At 49.3% G+C, this 18,323-nt stretch overlaps 1 protein-coding gene across 7 annotated transcripts in view; it reads left to right on the top strand.

Annotated features, from left to right (window-relative positions):
* Window positions 1-18,323, top strand: part of SZT2 (SZT2 subunit of KICSTOR complex) — a 1,033,029-nt gene that overhangs the window by 417,915 nt on the left and 596,791 nt on the right. For all 7 annotated transcript variants that reach the window (XM_086953216.1, XM_086953214.1, XM_086953218.1 and 4 more), the window contains 3 exons: window positions 12,208-12,300; window positions 13,263-13,344; window positions 14,194-14,475. In XM_086953216.1, coding sequence (XP_086809342.1) covers window positions 12,208-12,300; window positions 13,263-13,344; window positions 14,194-14,475 — 457 coding nt within the window. The remainder of the gene's footprint in view (window positions 1-12,207; window positions 12,301-13,262; window positions 13,345-14,193; window positions 14,476-18,323) is intronic.

Here is an 18,323-nt window from a genome sequence, read left to right as displayed (position 1 = left end):
ACCTGGAGGGGCACAGGGTAAATTCCCTTATCTCACGCTCTTGACAAACCCAAATTCCGACAAGCCAGTCACAGGACACAGACTGGAATCTTCGTGCCGCCACACAAGAAACTCAAGCCCTACAGTACAAAGATGACAAAAAGGAAACTGCTCACCCGGTCCAAGTCTGCCGCAGACAGGAACGAGGGCGCAGGCTCAGTCTCTGGAGATTCCCCCACAATGGCCACGACCGCCCAGGGCACAGATGAAGTCTAAGGGCCACTCAAGAAGCAGAGCAATCACAAGATTACCACCGCAGGCCCGGTCACTAAATATCTGAGCTCCATGCTTCAAAACGGCACTCCAACTTCAGTTGGAGCAGTCCTCCCTGATAACAACTCAAGCAGCAACAAGAAGGCGGGGGTATGTTGCGAGCGAGGCCTGGAACGCAAGCAAGAGAGGCGGGCTCTGCTTTGATAGGCAGGAAAGTTCCTTGGAGCCTGCGAGGTTCTGGGAGATGCCCCGCCTCTGTGGCAAGATCGCGGTGACGTAGCTCGTCCGGAGCACGGCACCTTGGAGGCAGAGGAGTGTGGGTAGTGGAGAGCCCAGAAGAAAGCAGGGATTCCGGGAGTGCTGGGGTTCCCGGGAGAGAGCAGGCAAGGCATAACGGTGCACGCGAGGAAGGTTGTCCAACTCCAAGAACATCCCGTAGCAGCGCAGCGAGAAAAGAGCCCGGTGAGTGGGGGGATGTGGGGGGTGTGTGCTCGTGTGTGGGTGTAGGGGTGTGTGTGCGCGTGTGTGGGTGTAGGGGTGTGTGTGCGCGTGTAGCTGTGTGTGTGTGTGTGCGTGTGTGTAGCTGTGCGTGTGCGTAGCTGTGCGTGTGCATATGTGTGGCTGTGTGCGTACTGAAGAGCATGCCGGAATCGGAGCGGTTGTTCACGCGCGCGACCTGATCCGATTCCGGCATGCTGCGCGTGCCCATCTCTTGTCTCCCTTTTGGCTCCTTGTAAGCAGAGCCGACAGCAATAGGTCTCGCGCTGCGACAGGGCTTTCGCCCTGTATCGCAGGTGCGAGACCTAAAAATGAATTTGCCAGTAGCTCCCTAACACGCACCACCCTTGGTAGAGTATTCCGATACACAACCTATACACCGAAGTCACCGAAGACCAGCTATCCACCACCCTCGCCCGAAGCCCACCCACAGACCCAACCGACGACACCGCCGGAAACATTAGACAGTGGATCGACGACTGCGCCAACACCCTCGCCCCGCTCAAGAAACCCTCCAACAGCCACACCAGCAAGAAAGCCAACTGGTTCACCGAAGACCACCAGGCCTCCAAGCAAACCTGCTGAAAGCTGGAAAAGAACTGGATCCGTGAACAAACACCGAAAGCTACGCAGCCCACAACAACGCCACCCGCAGACACCACAACCTCATCAGATCCGCCAAAAGGGTCTCCTCCGAAAACCGCCTAGACAACAACGCACACAGCAGCAAATAGCTCTTCAACATTGTGAAGGTTACTCTCCAACACCCAACGCCATCTGAATGTATGTAATTACATCGTATACTAATACCACGCATACCATTACAATGCGGGCATTACTACGCGATGTCAATGACAACAACATGCCATTACATCGCATACTTTTACCAAGAGTATGCCTTCACCATCAGGGGCGGCTGGTGACATTTGAAAGTGGAGGGGCGTAAAATTCTTGTCGAACTTTACTAACCTACAGGGGGTTCAAATGGTGCATTTTCAAGCAAATTTGAGAAAGCACCTCTCTCTCACCAGTCTATATTGTCCATTTGTCTATCCTTCCAAACTCTCTCAATTGCCTCTTTCTAGTCTGTCTTTCTATCATAGGTCTCTTTCTCTCTTCTGTCGCCCACGCTCACTCTGAGCGGTCTCTCACCAGCCTGCAATTTTAATGCACCTATCTTACGGGCCACCTTTTAGTTCTCACCATCTTACTTGTTTTCTCCTTTTATTTTCCTGTCTCCTTCCTGCATGTCTCTTTTGCTACCCCTCTCACCTCTGTTATGCATATCTCTATCACATCTGTCTTCTATTTCTTCCTGCTCGATATTCTCTTTCTCTCTCATACACATGCAAACACGCACCTTCTCACACTTTTTCTACATTTCTTTGTAGTGCGCTCTTTCTCTCTTCCATTCTTTCAGCTTTCCCTGGTGCTCTTTCTCGTGCCTCTTCTAAGCCTGTACACCCGAATCACAATGTAGATTGCGAAAGTCTTCTCCACAGCCATGAAATGACCCCCAAAAGTAAATGTTTTTTTATGACATATTACCTCTGATAAAACAAAGCTTCCTTGTATAAAAGCTGTATGGCTTGTTGTGGCAAACCCGTGCACGTCCTGATTTCGGATGTGGCTGCGGTCCCTTTTGAAAGAATGGATCCAGAATAATTTTTCCATAAATGCCCTGACTCGTGACCGTAAAACACTTCATCATATTCGAAGACTTGGCACTTTAAAAGTCTCCCAATTATACCGAACCTGAAAACTGCAACAAATTATTTGATCGAACGAATATGCTTTCTGCAACCGAACTGAAGACGGACCGCCTCTCAAATTCACGGTAAATTAAAGCCCTGCCTGTGCCTTAATTGTATATAGGTCCCCAAAACAAATCTAAAGCATGCTACTTTAAGTGGCGGTTCCGAGCACCGGAAACCAATGGCTCAAATTAAGCACTGGCTGTATTGTTTATAAGAGTGCTTCTGCATGGTCTATAAATCTTTAAAAAGTGCCTCTCTGAACCTGCCCAGGCAAAAGTGCTTGTCGGCGAATGGTAAAGGAACAAATAAAATTAAGAAAGAACCAGACAGGACTGACTTCAAAACCATGTGCCTAACCCACACGCTCGTGAAAATGTGCACCTGAGGTCTGCTAGAGTGCACTCAGAGCAAACCCATTGACCCCTAGAAACGTCCAACAATCCATAATAAATATAGCGCCTGAAAGGAAAAACATTCAGCTGTCAAGGAGCACACTGCGTGAGAAGCATTCGGACGGAGTGCTCCTCTTTAAATCACTCAATCAATCAGTGACACTTATAAAGCGCGCTACATACCCGTGGGGTCTCAAGGCGCTGGGGGGGGGGGAGCCGCTACTGCTCGAACAGCCAGGTCTTCAGCTTCTTCCTGAAGGAGAGGTGGTCTTGGGTCAGGCGCAGGTCGGTCGGGAGGGAGTTCCAGGTCTTGGCGGCCAGGTGGGAGAAGGACCTTCCTCCTGTAGTCGCTCTTCGGATGCGGGGGACGGCGGCGAGGGCGTGGTTGGCTGATCGGAGGTGGCGTTTGGGAGCGTAGAAGTTGACTCGGCTGTTGAGGTAGCTCGGGCCTTGGTCGTGTAGGGCTTTGTGTGCGTGGGTGAGGAGGCGGAAGGTGATTCTTTTGTTGACGGGGAGCCAGTGAAGGTCTCGCAGATGTCCGGAGATGTGGCTGGTTCGTGGGATGTCGAGGATGAGTCTGGCTGAGGCGTTCTGGATCCGCTGGAGTCTCTTCTGGAGCTTGGCGGTGGTCCCGGCGTAGAGGGCGTTGCCGTAGTCCAGTCGGCTGGTGACGAGGGCCTGGGTGACGGTCTTCCTGGTCTCGGTGGGGATCCACCAGAAGATCTTCCGTAGCATGCGTAGGATGTTGAAGCATGCCGAGGAGATGTTGTTGGCTTGCCTGGTCATGGAGAGGGAGGAGTCCAGGATGAAGCCCAGGTTGCGTGCATGGTCTGTCGGTTTGGGTGCGGTGCCCAGGGCGGGAGGCCACCAGGAGTCGTCCCAGGCGGAGGGAGAGGGGCCCAGGATGAGGACCTCCGTCTTGTCCGAGTTCAGTTTCAGGCGGCTGGTCGTCATCCACTCGGCTACCTCTTTCATCCCTTCGTGCAGGTTGGCTCTGGCGGCGGCGGGGTCGTTGGTCAGGGAGAGGATCAGCTGGGTGTCGTCGGCGTAGGAGATTATGCTGAGGTTGTGTTTGCGTACGATGGCCGCGAGGGGGCTCATGTAGACGTTGAAGAGGGTGGGGCTCAGAGATGATCCTTGGGGGACGCCGCAGATGACTTCGGTGGCCTCTGACTTGTACGGTGGTAGGCGGACTCTCTGTGTTCTCCCGTCGAGGAAGGAGGTGATCCACTCCAGCGCCTTGTCCTGGATTCCGACGTTGCTGAGGCGCCGTACTAGGGTGCGGTGGCAGACCGTGTCGAATGCCGCGGAGAGGTCTAGGAGGATGAGGGCCGCTGTTTCTCCATTGTCCATCAGGGCTCGGATGTCGTCGGTGGCGGCGATGAGGGCGGTCTCGGTGCTGTGGTTGGCTCGGAAGCCGGACTGTGAGGGGTCGAGGGATCCGTTCGTCTCGAGGAAAGCGGCCATCTGCTTGTTGACGGTCTTCTCGATGACTTTGGCTGGAAACGGGAGGAGCGAGATGGGGCGGTAGTTCTTGAGGTCGGTGGGGTCCGCTGTTGGTTTCTTGAGTAGGGCGCTGAGTTCGGCGTGTTTCCAGCTCTCGGGGAAGATGGTGGTGTCGAGGGATGTGTTGATGATGTCTCGCAGGTGGGGTGCGATGACAGCGTCGGCTTTGTTGAAGACGTGGTGAGGGCAGGGGTCGGTCGGTGATCCGGAGTGGATGGAGTTCATCGTGCGGATGGTGTCTTCGGTGCTGATCGGGGTCCAGGCGTGGAGGGTGGTGGTGGGGGGTGGTTGTTCGGTCATGGTGTGCGTTGGTTGGTTGTTGAAGCTGTTGTGTATGTCCGCGATCTTGTTGTGGAAGTATGAAGCCAGGGAGTTGCAGAGGTCTTGCGATGGGGTGATGTCGTTGTTTCCTGCGCTGGGGTTGGAAAGCTCTTTGACGATGTTGAAGAGTTCCTTGCAGTTGTGTGCGTTGTTGTCCAACCGGTCCTTGAATGCTGTTTTCTTGGCGGCGCGGATCAGCTGGTGGTGTTTCCGGGTGGCAAGTTTGAAGGAGGTCCTGTTGTCCGGTGTCGGTTCCCTTCTCCAGACTTTCTCGAGGGCTCGGCAGTTCTTCTTGGAGCTCTTGAGTTCGTCGGTGAACCATGGGGCTTTCTTGCTGCCGGGTCTGCTGGGCGGGGTCCTCAGTGGGGCGAGTTCGTCCGCGCAGTTGCTGATCCACTTCGTGAGGTTGTCGGCGGCCTGGCTGGGGTTCGCTGAGCTGGCAGGAGGGTGCTGGCTCAGGGAGGTGGCGAGCTGGTCTGCTGTGATCTTGTTCCAGCTTCTGCGGGCGGTCTGTTGCTGGTGGTGGTGGGTCGTTGTTTTCTTGAAGGTGAAGTGGACGCAGCTGTGGTCCGTCCATTGAAGCTCTGTGGTGTGGCTGAAGTTGATGTCCTTGCTGGATGAGAAGACAGCGTCGAGTGTGTGTCCGGCGAGGTGGGTGGGGGTGGACACCAGTTGCTTGAGTCCCAGGTTGGTGAGGTTGTCGAAGAAACTTTCAGGGCTGCAGGGCACACTCTTGTTTACAATCAATGTAATGCATGCATCTGGTAATTATGTGAGGAGCATTTGTTAAGCAGGTGCCGTTCCACGAGCCGTGGATTCAATCACTGCAAACCTCAGGTTCTGAAAGCAGACATTTGTTTTCTACACTTTACTGTCCTGCATGCGGAGGGGCTAATCTTCGCCCGCAGCATGCCCATTAGGAGGCCGAGGGGCTCCTAATGGGCATGCGCAATTAAGGAAAAACACAATTGCGCATGAGTGGGCACGGTGCGAAAATTCGCCCTTCGACCCCACTCATGCGCACTTGTGTTGCTGCCTGCTGGTGACAATCATGTCAGTCAACATGATGCCAGACCTCCCACCCCCTTCAGTCTCTGAAGGGGGTGGGCGGTCCGACGTCATGCTGACTGACATGATTGATTGATTATTTTTATTTTTATTTTATATGCTTATAAAGCGCCAGACTAGACCCCCGAAGGGGTATCTCCGCGCTGTGACTGCAGATGAGGGAGAGACATAATAGTGTGTCCGATGGTAGTATGAGCGTTAGTTGCTGGGAAACAGGTAGGTTTTTAAGTTTTTTCGAAACATCATATGGTTGGTGATGGACCTCAGTTCCGGCGGCAATGAGTTCCAGAGTGTGGGTCCGGTGTAAGCCAGTGCACGGCCACCTTGCCTGGTTTTCTTAACTCTAGGTACCTTCAGTAGTTGATGATTACTGGAACGCAAAAAGCGTCCTGGGATGTAAGGCTGAAAGCTGTCAATCAGATACTTAGGGCCCATCCCTGTTAGGCTCTTGTGTATGGTGCACAGGGTCTTAAACTGAACTCGCTTCTTCACTGGAAGCCAGTGAAGTTTAGCCAGTAGGGGGCAGGAAGGTGTCCTTGGTGGAACATTCAAGACAATCCTTGCTGCTGTATTTTGAATAACCTGCCATTTCTTGAGTTGTTCCTCGTTAGCTCCAAGGAGCAATCCGTTGCAGTAATCTACCCTACTGATAACAAGAGCCTGCACCAAAGTTTTTCTGTGGTGGTCCGGTAGATAGGGGAAGACACGTCTTAGCATCCCTATAGCCCGGAAACAGGTGCCGGCTACCTGATTGACATGATCCTTGAAAGTGAGTTGTTGGTCAAATAGCACTCCCAAGTTTCTGACCTTGCTTTTAGGGATGGGGACAGGGCCTAGTTCTTGGGGCCACCAGTCCGATGACCAATGTGCCGTCGCTTGGCCGAACAGCATGACTTCGGTTTTCCCGACATTACACTGCAGACAATTTGATGACATCCATTCTGCAATGGCTCTCATGCCATCTGCAAAAGATCTTTTTATTGCAGGTGTGAGATTTTTGAAAGGAAAAAGGAGTTGAGTGTCGTCAGCGTACGACACGGGGGTGAACCCGAAAGATCTTGCTAGGTTGGCAAGGGGGGCCACGTATATGTTGAAGAGTGTGGGGCTCAAACATGAGCCCTGTGGCACTCCCTTGTTGAGCTCCCTATGAGTGGATTTATGGGAGCCCAGCCTAACCTCTTGGGAACGCCCAGACAGAAAGCTCTCCAACCATGCCAAGGCCTCTCCCTCTATTCCCACCTCCTTTAGGCGATGGAGAAGCACCTTGTGAGACACCGTATCAAAAGCGGCGGAAAGATCCAACAGCACCAGAATCATAGAGCAACCATCATCCAGTGCCATTTTGATGTTATTGGTCACTGTTTGAAGTGCTGATTCTGTGCTGTGGTTTGGCCTGAACCCAGATTGAGAGTAGTCCAGGCCTTCCGTCGCTTCAAGATGTTGAGAGAGATAGGTGTTCACGTGCTTCTCCGTGATCTTGCCCAAGTAAGGTAGGAGAGAGATGGGACGTAGGTTGGATAGGTCTGTCCAGGGAGATGATGCCTTTTTTCTTATCGGGTTCACCACTGCCTTTTTCCAGTCTGCCGGGACCTGGCCTGTCCTAAGGGAGATATTGACCACTTCAAGTATGTGGGGACCTAATAAAGGGATCAAAGGGCCAACCATTTTAGCTGGAATGAAGTCATTAGGGGATCCTGTTTTTATGTGGTTGCAGAGGGAAAGGAGCTCTGTGTGATCAATGGGAGGGAAGGACGTCAGAGAGGGTTTGTTATGTATGGTAGGAGTCAGGATGGAGCTAGTTTTGGTATTATTTTTGTTGATATTGTTGGCTGCTACTATTCTTTCATAGATGGTATTAATTTTATCTTCAAAGAATAAAGAGACTTTGTCGCACAGATCCTGCGAAAAGTCATCGGAGCTTTCACATGCCATAGGTTTTATAAAATTTTGCAGAATATTAAAAAGTTCCTTAGTGCAGTTGCCCGCTTCTGCTATTTGTTGTGTTAATTGTTGTTTTCTAGCCAACTTTATATTTTTGTAGTATTCTGATTGAGCATTTAGAAAAATTGTTCGGCTATTTTCGGATTTTGTTTTCCTCCAAGCTTTCTCAGCTCGTCTGCATTTTTGTTTCTCTGCTCTCAATTCCTTCGTATACCATTTTTCTTGTTTTGACACTGGGTGTTGTTTATGTCTTTTTAAGGGAGCTATAGTGTCGATGGCTTTTTTAATAGATTCGTTTAGCTTGGCTAAAGCCATGTCTGCTGTGTCAGATTCCAAAAAGTTGGGATCTATCCATGCTTCTTGAACTGTATTGGCATTAACTTTGTGCCATTGGCGTCTCCAGGAGGGAGGGGGAGGTGCATTCTTTGTAGGTCTCACAGGGGTTATTAGCATGAATTCCAGCAAGGCATGATCTGTCCATGATATATTTTTAGCCGGTGAGCAGATTATTTTGGTAGAGTTAGAGAATAGTAAATCAAGCATGTGTCCTCCTATGTGAGTAGGTCCATGATTTTTTAGTTCTAAGCCCAGGTTCGAGAGATCTGTAATTAGAGCCGTGGATTCGGTCAACATTGGTCGATCGACATGTATATTAAAATCACCCAGAAGCAGAAAATCTTCTTTAGATTTTATATGCGGGGCTAATATTTCTTGGAGAGTAAGTGCAAAATTGGGGTTTGATCCTGGAGGGCGATAAACCAAGGCCCCTTTCCAGGTGAGATGATTTGTTAAAAAGATTTTAAAAAGCAGAGTTTCTAACTGCGAATTTGAGTGTTGTTCAATGATGGTGAGTTGTATATGGTCCCTGTGTAATATTGCCAGCCCGCCTCCTGTTTTGATATCTCTGTCTAGATGTTTAATCTTATATCCGGAGGGAATCCCCATTGCTATAGCTGTAATTGTGTGGGGTTTTAACCAAGTTTCCACAAGGAAACATATGTCCGTTTGAATGGAGTGTATTAAGTCCCAGACCTGATGTTGGTGTTTGGGTAGAGAGCGTACATTTGTGTCATTTGCGTCAGACAGTTCTCCCTCCACGGCGTCCTCTTTGAACTTAAGTAAACTGATTCAGTTTACTTAAGTTCAAAGACGCCGAGGGAGCTGCGGGCGGGGGGGGGGCTACGCCCCCACGCCCCAATGGACGCACCGCTCCTGTTCACCATGCATGCCATTACAACGCAAAGGCATGCGTGGTAAAGCTATACTTGTGGTAAAAATATGGAAGGTAAGTTACATCCCTAGCCCTACGCCTACACACAACAGACTAATCCCACCCCTACACTACCCCAACCCAAAAACACTACCCACACTGCTCCCACCCCTACACTACCCTAAACCCTAAAACACTACTACGCTACCCACACTACTCCCACCCCTACACTACCCTAAACCCTAAAACACTACTACGCTACCCACACTACTCCCACCCCTACACTACCCTAAACCCTAATACACTACAATAAACAAACACTACAATACTACACTACCCTAAAACCTAAATCACTACACTACACTCCCCAAACACTAAACAAACACGAAAACACCACAACACACACTAAAACGTTTTTAAAAAACACACACAACACAAACATTACCACACTACTTTTAAACTACCCTAAACCCTACAAAATTACCCCCCCCCCTTGCACAAACCCCCTTATCTCTTTCCTCTCCAGCGTCGCCATCGGATCCTGCTTCCTCCTTCCTGCTTGCTTCACGTCGTTGTGAGGAAACAGCCTAAGTTTCCTCACAACGACGTGGATAGCCGCCGCCGCCATTACACATTACATCGCATGCGTTGTAAAAGCGCATGCGATGTAATGGTATGCGTGGTTTTACCACGCGTTGTAACATCGCATGTGTTGTAATGCATGTGATGTAAAAGCAACGCGTTGTAAAACCCGCGTTGTAATGGCTGTTCCCCACGCCATCCCACCTTCGCAAGACCTGTGCGACTCGCTGGCCACCTTCTTCCACCGCAAGATCGCAGACATCCACGACAGCTTCAACGCCGTGACCGCCCCGGCAACCACTGAGGCCCCCGCGACCACCATCTGCACCAACCCCGCCTGTTCTCCTGGACCAACATCAACAACGACAACACCATCATTATCATGAACACCGTCCACTCCTGATCCCCGTCAAACCCATGCCCTCACCACATCTTCAACAAAGCCAGCACCACCATCGCACCCCATCTCCGGAAAGCCATCAACATTTCCTTCGAGACAGCGAACTTCCTGGAGAGCTGGAAGCACGCCGAGATCAACCCCTTACTCAAGAAACCCAAGGATGACCCCAAGGACCTCAAGAACTTCCGACCCATCTCCCTGCTCCCGTTCCCGGCGAAGGTCATTGAGAAGGCCGTCAACAAACAACTCACCAGATTCCTTGAGGAGAACAGCATCCTAGACCCGTCCCAGTCTGGGTTTTGCAGCAACCACAGCACCGAAACTGCCCTCATCGCAGCTACCGACAACATCAGGACCCTGCTAGACAACGGAGAAACCGCAACCCTCATCCTCCTGGACCTGTCAGCCGCCTTCGACATGGTCTGCCACCGCACACTACTCTACGACGCCGAAATCAAAGAGAAGGCCCTCGATTGGACCACCTCCTTCCTCTCCGGCAGAACCCATAGCGTCCGCCTCCCCCACTTCCGCTCCGAAGCCACCAAAATCATCTGCGGCGCACCCCAGGGCTCCTCTCTCAGCCCTACGCTGTTCAACATCTACATGGCACCACTCGCCCACTTCGTCTGACTGCACAACCTCAACATCATCTCCTATGCCGATGACACCCAGCACATCCTCTCCCTCACCAAGGACCCCCACACCACCAAAACTAACCTCCTCGAAGGAATGAAGGCCAACGCCGAATGGATGAGGAACAGCCGACTGAAGCTGAACTCGGACAAGACAGAGCTCCTCATCCTCGGATCCACCCCCTCGGGTGACTCCTGGTGGCCGACTGCACTAGGAACAGCTCCAAAACCCACCGACCACGCACGCAAACTAGGGGGTCATTCTCGACTCGACCCTTTCCATGTCAAAGCAGGTCAACTTTGTCTCTTTCTCCTGCTTCAACACCCTCTGCATGCTCCGCAGGATCTACAAGTAGATCCCCACAGAAACGAGAAGGATGGTCACCCAGGCCCTCGTCAGCAGCAGACTGGACTACGGAAACGCCCTCTACGCAGGAGCCTCTGTCAAACTCCTGAAACGGCTTCAGCGCCTCCAGAACGCCTGATCCTCGACATCCCTCGCCACAGCCACATCACACCCCACCTGAGCGACCAGCACTGGTTCCCGGTCAACAAGAGGATAACCTTCAAGCTCCTCACCCACACACACAAGGCACTCCACAACTCCGGACCAGCGTACCTCAACAGCTGTCTCCGCTTCTACATCCCCACCCGCCACCTCTGCTCCACAGACTGTGCCCTCTCCACCATCCCCCGCATCCGAAGAGTGACAGCCGGCGGCAGATCTTTCTCCCACCTCGCCACCAAGACATGGAACACCCTCACCATCCGCCTACGGCAGACCCAGGACCTACTGACCTTCAGGAAACTCCTCAGGACCTGGCTCTTCGAACAGTAGCAGCACTCCCCCCCCCCCCCCCTGCCCCCTTCCCTCACCCCCCTTTTTCAGCGCCTTGAGACCCTCACGGATATGTAGTGTGCTTTACAAATGCTATGATTGATTGATTGATTGATTGATACAAATACAGCTTGTGAACCTAGAAGAAGAAGAGATTCCATGCTCCTGAAGAATCCTTGCCTGGAACAATGGTTTTGCAGATTGAAGCTCTTCTAGATTTATATGTGCCATCCCACCTCCTAAGGTAGACGTAGAATTAATGAATGCAAAATAATCTAAAATGGATTCACATATTGAGTTTTTGTGGGTGTACAGTTGATGTCAATCATTAGGTTGTGGGAGAATTCACAGCATGTCACTCTATTCAATTTTCAAAAACGGATACATACCTGATTTAATATATGTATATGATGATGCCACTTAAAAGTTGCACACGCAACCCAGTTGCAGCTATCCCCGCAAGATATAATCATTCAGCCTTTTTAGGTTTTAGCGTTTTGTCATCTGAAGTCTTAGTCTGCTTCAGCTTGATTCCCTTAAGTCTTTGTCTCCTGTTTATGCAAATGCCATCCAGTCCCTTCTACTGTCAAGGTGCTGACTTTGTTTTGAGGTTCATGTTGAATTGTTATGTCCTCAGAATGTGTTATTCATATTATGCTTCTATTGCAATTGGTAGTATGCTTTTTATTTTCTGCCATGCCATTTACATTATTCTGCGTACTCTTCATGCGCTGTTGTATTTCACAGTCATTCGTTCAGTGTTTGTCTGAACCCTGCTTGGCTTCACTCTTTTCACAACTTTTCCTCTAGGATAAATTTCTGGAGATTGGACGACTGCATTTCAAGACCGTGCCTTCGAATCCGCATTATTTCTTCTACTGCCCGCCATCGTCTAAGAAAGAGGTCAGTGGGTTATGCTTTGTTTATGATCAATTATTTGTCTGCTTGCGAGTTTCTATTTATGGTTCAAAAGAATGACTGGGTGTTAGTTGGTGGTATGATTTTGTGCCAGGTGATGGGACTTTGTCCTTGTTTGAAAACTTACATTTAGTGATTCAATATTGGTCTTTAGTTTTGCTTGTTTTTCATAGGACAATGCTTTGACTTTTCACCCAATACTCTTGATTGTTTGACAATATGGTAACCACAAGTACTTTGAAGTGGGTTAGCTATTTTTTCATTGTCAATTCATCATGCTTAGTTAGTGATTGATCACTTTTGGCTGGTACCTGATGAGAAACGTCTGCCTTTTTTAGTTGACGCTTAGCAACACTTGGTCGCTGCTTGTGTCCAGTGTCACCCTTGCTCTGCTACCTGGGAATGGTTACACTGTCAGGACCCATTCCTAGTTCAGCACAGCAGGTTCTGCTCCGCAGTGGTTCATTGAAAACTGCCTCCAGCTGTCAAAGCTCCAACCTAAGTCCCCTTTGACTAACCTTTATAGTGGCTGTCACAGGTGTTATTTTGTCTCTTGATAAATAATGCAATTCAAACAGCCTTTGGTGGTGTTCGTGCTCAGCTGAAGTAGATGACTTCCTCAGTTTTAATTCTAGTTGCCTGTTACAGGCAAACTACACTCCGCTGGCAGTTGTCATTTTATTTGTTTACACTGAGCATCTGCACACGAACAGTGGCTACCATTGGCCTTGATGGCTGGTCATACTATACTTGCCTTCTTTTTAGTTAATAATCTTCTTTTCAATTTTTAGCCATGGCTTTAGTTCTAAAATCGAAAACTTGTGAAAGAGCGTTCACTCCAGCTAGTGATGATCATACTCCATCAGTGATTGTTGGAAAACTCTCTGTGGTGGGGCACTGCGAGGATCTACTTGCTAATCTACCCGTCTCTTCTTCTCACTTCCCAGGAGGAGGCGCACCAGGATCATATGGACAGGAAGTGCAGCGACGACCTTGATGTGTCTGAAACAGAGATGGCCGCTGAAGATGGTAAAGCCCAGGCTCACAACTACAGAGCTTAAGAAAAATTAAGGATCTTCCTGCTGCATCGTCAGCATCCTGCCATTCATCGGACCTTGAGGGGCTTACAAACAATGAATTCCTTCAATTTGTATTTGCAAATTGCGTATGCCCAATTGAAGCGGAGTAATTGAGTACTGTTCCATATTGGAATTTTATCCTTTAATCCAACCATGTACATTTTAATTAGAAATAATGTTGCACATGTTTACGTTGGCTTATTTCACTGTCCCTGTCATTAGCGCATTACAGAGTGCATCTTGAACGTCAGAAGCTGAGAGTGAGCAATTCACAGTGATGCGTTTCCATGCTGTTGTGTATCCTGTGCAGATGGATTTCCAGCAGCAAGCATGTCTAAGAAGATTTAATTTCCAAGCTGGTGCCTGTGTCACACTTGTGATTTCCCATAGTTTAAAAAATAAATGCTATGAGACACTTCCGTTGAGGCAGGTTTTAGTGCAGACCTACCCAAGAATATGAAAGCCAATGAATGGCTTGATCTGGTCATGATCTGTAGGACCCTTACTCACTGACTGGGGGAAGGGGGATCATGGACGTTTTGAAAACTGAGTTTTAGGTTCAGTGCTATCAGTCCTTTTGCCTTCATGTGAGAGCTGGGGTTGTCCTCACGGAGGTGGCATGTTGATGATAATCATTGTGGTGAGGATTGCATGAGGGCAGTGAAACTCTTGTAATCCAAGCTGCGCTAACATATTGCTCCTTTCTACATGTTAATGGTGTTCATTGTGCTGAGAATTGCTTATAGGAAATGGCACTTATTAGATCCAAGCTGTACTAATATATTACTTCTTGCTGCAGGTAACATGTCTGGGGGCTGCATAGCGACAGAGAGCGATCCAGACCTGGAAGTGGAATACCGCGAGAAATCAGACCTTGATTTCCAGGATATTGACTCTCCCTCCGATTCCAACACAGTTAACCAGGATGATGACTCCTTCAGCGTGCTGGGAGGCGACTCGCTCAACGAGCAGGACCTGCTGGATCAAGAGATGCCACCACTGTTCGTGCAACTTATTTGTTCCGTGACACTTAAGAACCAGCATGGCTCCATGCCTGTGCAGACACTGCCCACATGTCTGGGTAAGAAGTGAAGTTCATGTGCTGCGTGCATGGGGCAGGGTGAGAAGAAAGGGTGGGTCTTATACTGCACTTGCATTTACTGGCCACAATCTGAGTTAAAAAGGAGACGGTGGATGCACCACATTAACAGTATTAGCTCCCATATAGCAGAAACACCAAAATGTCCATCAGCTGTGCAGAAACTGCTTTGGTGGCTAGTTTAAGAGGAAGAGGTTTGGGACTCTCTGCAGACGCTCTCATTGTGCCTCACTGATTTTGTTTTCCTCTTTTATTTTGTGTAACATGTGAACCTAGTCCCAAGGGCAGCAGAATGCTATAAAGAAGAACAACATATGTAGCAAATATTTGAGGATCCCCACACTTTCAGGGTATTGTACAATGCAAGGTGGTGTTTGGTGAGGTCATGAAGGGTTTTGAAACCTGTCCTAAATTGCACGAAAGAAGTATCAAGCCAGAGATTATTCTTGTGTATGCGCATTTGCAGAGAACCATTTCTTGACCTGTACATGCTGTAGCTTTAGAACTTTGATAAATTCACATGCTTGAATCATTCCATGTCATTGACCTGGGTGTCCCACTGTGACATTAAAATAGCAATATTAAGAAATTCCTATGAAAAGAATGAAATAATCTCCCTCCCTTCGTTGCACAGCCACCTCATTAAAGATGACCCAAATTTAAACTAATGAGGTGATAGCACCCAGACCTTCTTGTCCCTCTGAGGCCACTGCAGCTTACATTTGTACCTCACACCATTAGATGATCCGAGATCTTTCTCAGATCATTTTTTTCTACAGTAATTCTTTAGTTCCTGCTGCTTTGGCACTCTATCCATCTGTGACTCAAGAAATTGATCTGTTGAAGCTGGAAGTTTTTATTTAGACAGTCTTTGTTTCACCAAAGAAAGCCTTATTTAGACTTAGTGACTCATGTAGGAAGAAGAGACTGTTCGCTGAGGACCCACGTGGTGAACGTACATACTTTCTTCATTCTCATCGTAAAACTTAAAACTGTAACGTATGTTAAACTTTTTTGGTAGAAACCTAGTATAACGGTTGCTTCATTTGCTGCAGAAGAGGAAAGCCGCTAATTAATGCTCTGAGGAAGAGGAATCATTTCAAATTAGTGTCTAGGAATGTAGACAATCATCAGTACGTCATTTTGAGGGTTTAATGTCCCTGAGAAATGCATCTCAGGAAAATCCACCATCTCCCTTCATAGATCCTCCTCGAAATACTGTAAAGAGGTCTGGCAGGAAGTTCAAAAAAGCTGCTCAAGTTATCTTTTGAGGTGCAGTGAGAGTCCCTCTGACGAGTGTGTGCCTCGGCAACCCGTATAACTTTATAGAATCATTACCATAGCTACCATTGCCAGCTTTGTCAACAACACCCTGAACCCTGTCAACTGTACCATTGTCAATGATGGCACCAACAAGAAATCTACTGTTCACAATGAGGTCCTCGTCAGTGGTTCATTTCTGGTTACGGTCAAACAGTAGAGGACGCTAGAAGAGTAATCTGTGTCTTTTCCATCTAGATCAACCAGCCTTATTTGACCCTGGACATGCATCTTCTTTTTTTAAAGATATCCTCTATTACTTAAAGCTGAATAACAACAGTAATACAATTAATAAAAAGACAAAAACTACAGTCATCTCCAAACATTTGGCATGCAGTAAGACGTGATCACAGGTCAGTGCCCACAGAAGAATACATCATAAGTATCCTACCTAGGCCTCGGTAGTGAACTACGCTCCTTTCGCTGAGTTTGCAGAGATTTCTGCACTCCGCACCCTGCGGAGATTGCGGAGTGCAGAAAACTCTGCTTCAGGATGTGCAGCTGAGTTTTTTTCCCCGCTCGCGATCGTGAACGGTAAGTTTGCAAGCGTGAACGGTAAGTTCGCGAGCGCAAGCTGCCACTCGGGTAGAATTTCTCCCGAGCGGCTGAAATACCAGCACAAACTGCAGGTCCCACTGTACTCTGCCACTTGCGGAACTTCGCTGAATTTGTTGTAACTTCGCGGTGTTCCGCGTAGCAAAATTCTGCGAACTACCCCCAGGCCTTTAACCCCAACACTCTCCTCTCATGGCACCGCAGGTACAACAGCATCCTCAGAGGCAATCTCCTGCAAATCCTGCCTCCTATCCCAGAAACGTAGTCAGCAGCTCACCCCAAGCCTGCATGTCGTCCTCCACCTTATCATGTCTGCATTTCCAGAGGCATACTTCTTATGCAACTGCCCACTCACATACGTCCCTTTTCAAGCCATCCACACTAGGCCCAACCTTCCCTATCCAGCTCATTGCTACTCTCATCTTCGCCCATAGCATGACCAACGGCAAAAATGTAAATTCATGTTCGAGGCATATGAGCTGCAGATTACACACTGTGCATAGATCGCCACCCAGTGTTGGACCCAGATGGTTGCAGTTGTTTTTGTCCTGAAAAGTCTTTGGAAGTCATGGGATAGGTGACTCCTCCTTTGGATCACATTGCGCATGCGCATCGGATCCATCCTCAGATTGTTTTTTTCCCCCCATCGGGCTCGGATGCGTTTCCTGTGCTCCGGTTCTCAACTGATTATCCTTCGATGCGCAATCCTCACCAATTTCGACGGTATTGTTTTGAACGTGTTTCCAATCGACGCTACTCTTCACAACTTCGAAGTCTTCAATTCCAGTCGTCGACGAAGGCCTTCGGGCCTACCTAGGCCTCATCTTCTGGCTCATGGAAAGGACGCCATTGAAGAAGTGTCCTAGATGCGGGTCGAAGGTCCCCACACCGATCTCCATGAGGTGTGCAACCTTTGCCTCTCACCGGAGCACCAGGCTAGAGACTGTTCCGCTTGTGCCTCCTTCTGCTCCAAGAAGACGATCCGGGACCGACGAGCTCGAAGAACAATGGCTCGCTCGTCCCAGACGACATCTATCAAGAGGGCGTCGACGTGCCAGAACAAGAGCAAGAACATGGCGTCGACAGCAACTCCGAGGCCAACGACTCAGACGTCGAGGACATCACTCCAAAAAGGCTTCGGTCACACCCTTGTGCCCGGGTGCACACCGAGAGACTGCTTCTCATGTCCCGCCTTCGAGCTCAGCAAAGAAGCCTAATAAGCCTTTAGGCGACTCTGGCTCGAGTCAGCCTACACCCGGTGCCGGCACATACCTACCGCCTCCTAAAAGAAGCCACCTTCTTCCTCCACCCCAGCTGCTTCCACATCCAAGCACTTGGCGCTGAATACAGGCACCGGCTCCTCGACGCCCAAACTACATTCGGAGCCGAGCAAAAAATTGCCACCGAAAGCACCCGACTCCCATGCCTCGGAGCTGAAAAAAGCTCTGGAACCGAAAAAATCTCACTTTCCACCAGCTAAAGACACTGCAAAAGAACATGTTTCTAAGCAGGTGCCGAAAAAGCCTACGCAACCAAAAACCCCGGCCCCAAGGATCTACCTTCCACAGAGGAAGTTTTTCATCCAGATCCTGCACAAAAGACTCTTGTAAAGGACCCCAAAACTGGTCGATTGACACTTAGTTCTAAAAAACGACCATTAGACATGCCTGCACCAGCTCCTCATCCTAAGAAGAAGGACATTGCAACCTCTCCTCTAAGGATACCTTCTCCTCCTCCACCTCTTACTCATTCTCCACCTCCCGCCGTACCACATCACTCCCCTACACCATCTCCTACCCCATTAGACGAGGATGATGACGGGGATAACACCTCTGATGACATAGGGGGTAGTGCACATAATGACCCACTAGATAATCCTAGACCTCATGGCTCACCTGACCCTTGGGATGATTATAGCACCCCAGACGTCCCTAATATGCCACAGGATGACATAT

Source organism: Lissotriton vulgaris, chromosome 1_2 (assembly GCF_964263255.1).
Source record: "Lissotriton vulgaris chromosome 1_2, aLisVul1.2, whole genome shotgun sequence".
NCBI lineage: Eukaryota > Metazoa > Chordata > Amphibia > Caudata > Salamandridae > Lissotriton > Lissotriton vulgaris.
Note: the sequence above shows the minus strand (reverse complement) of the source record. Positions and strands in the feature narration are given on the sequence as shown.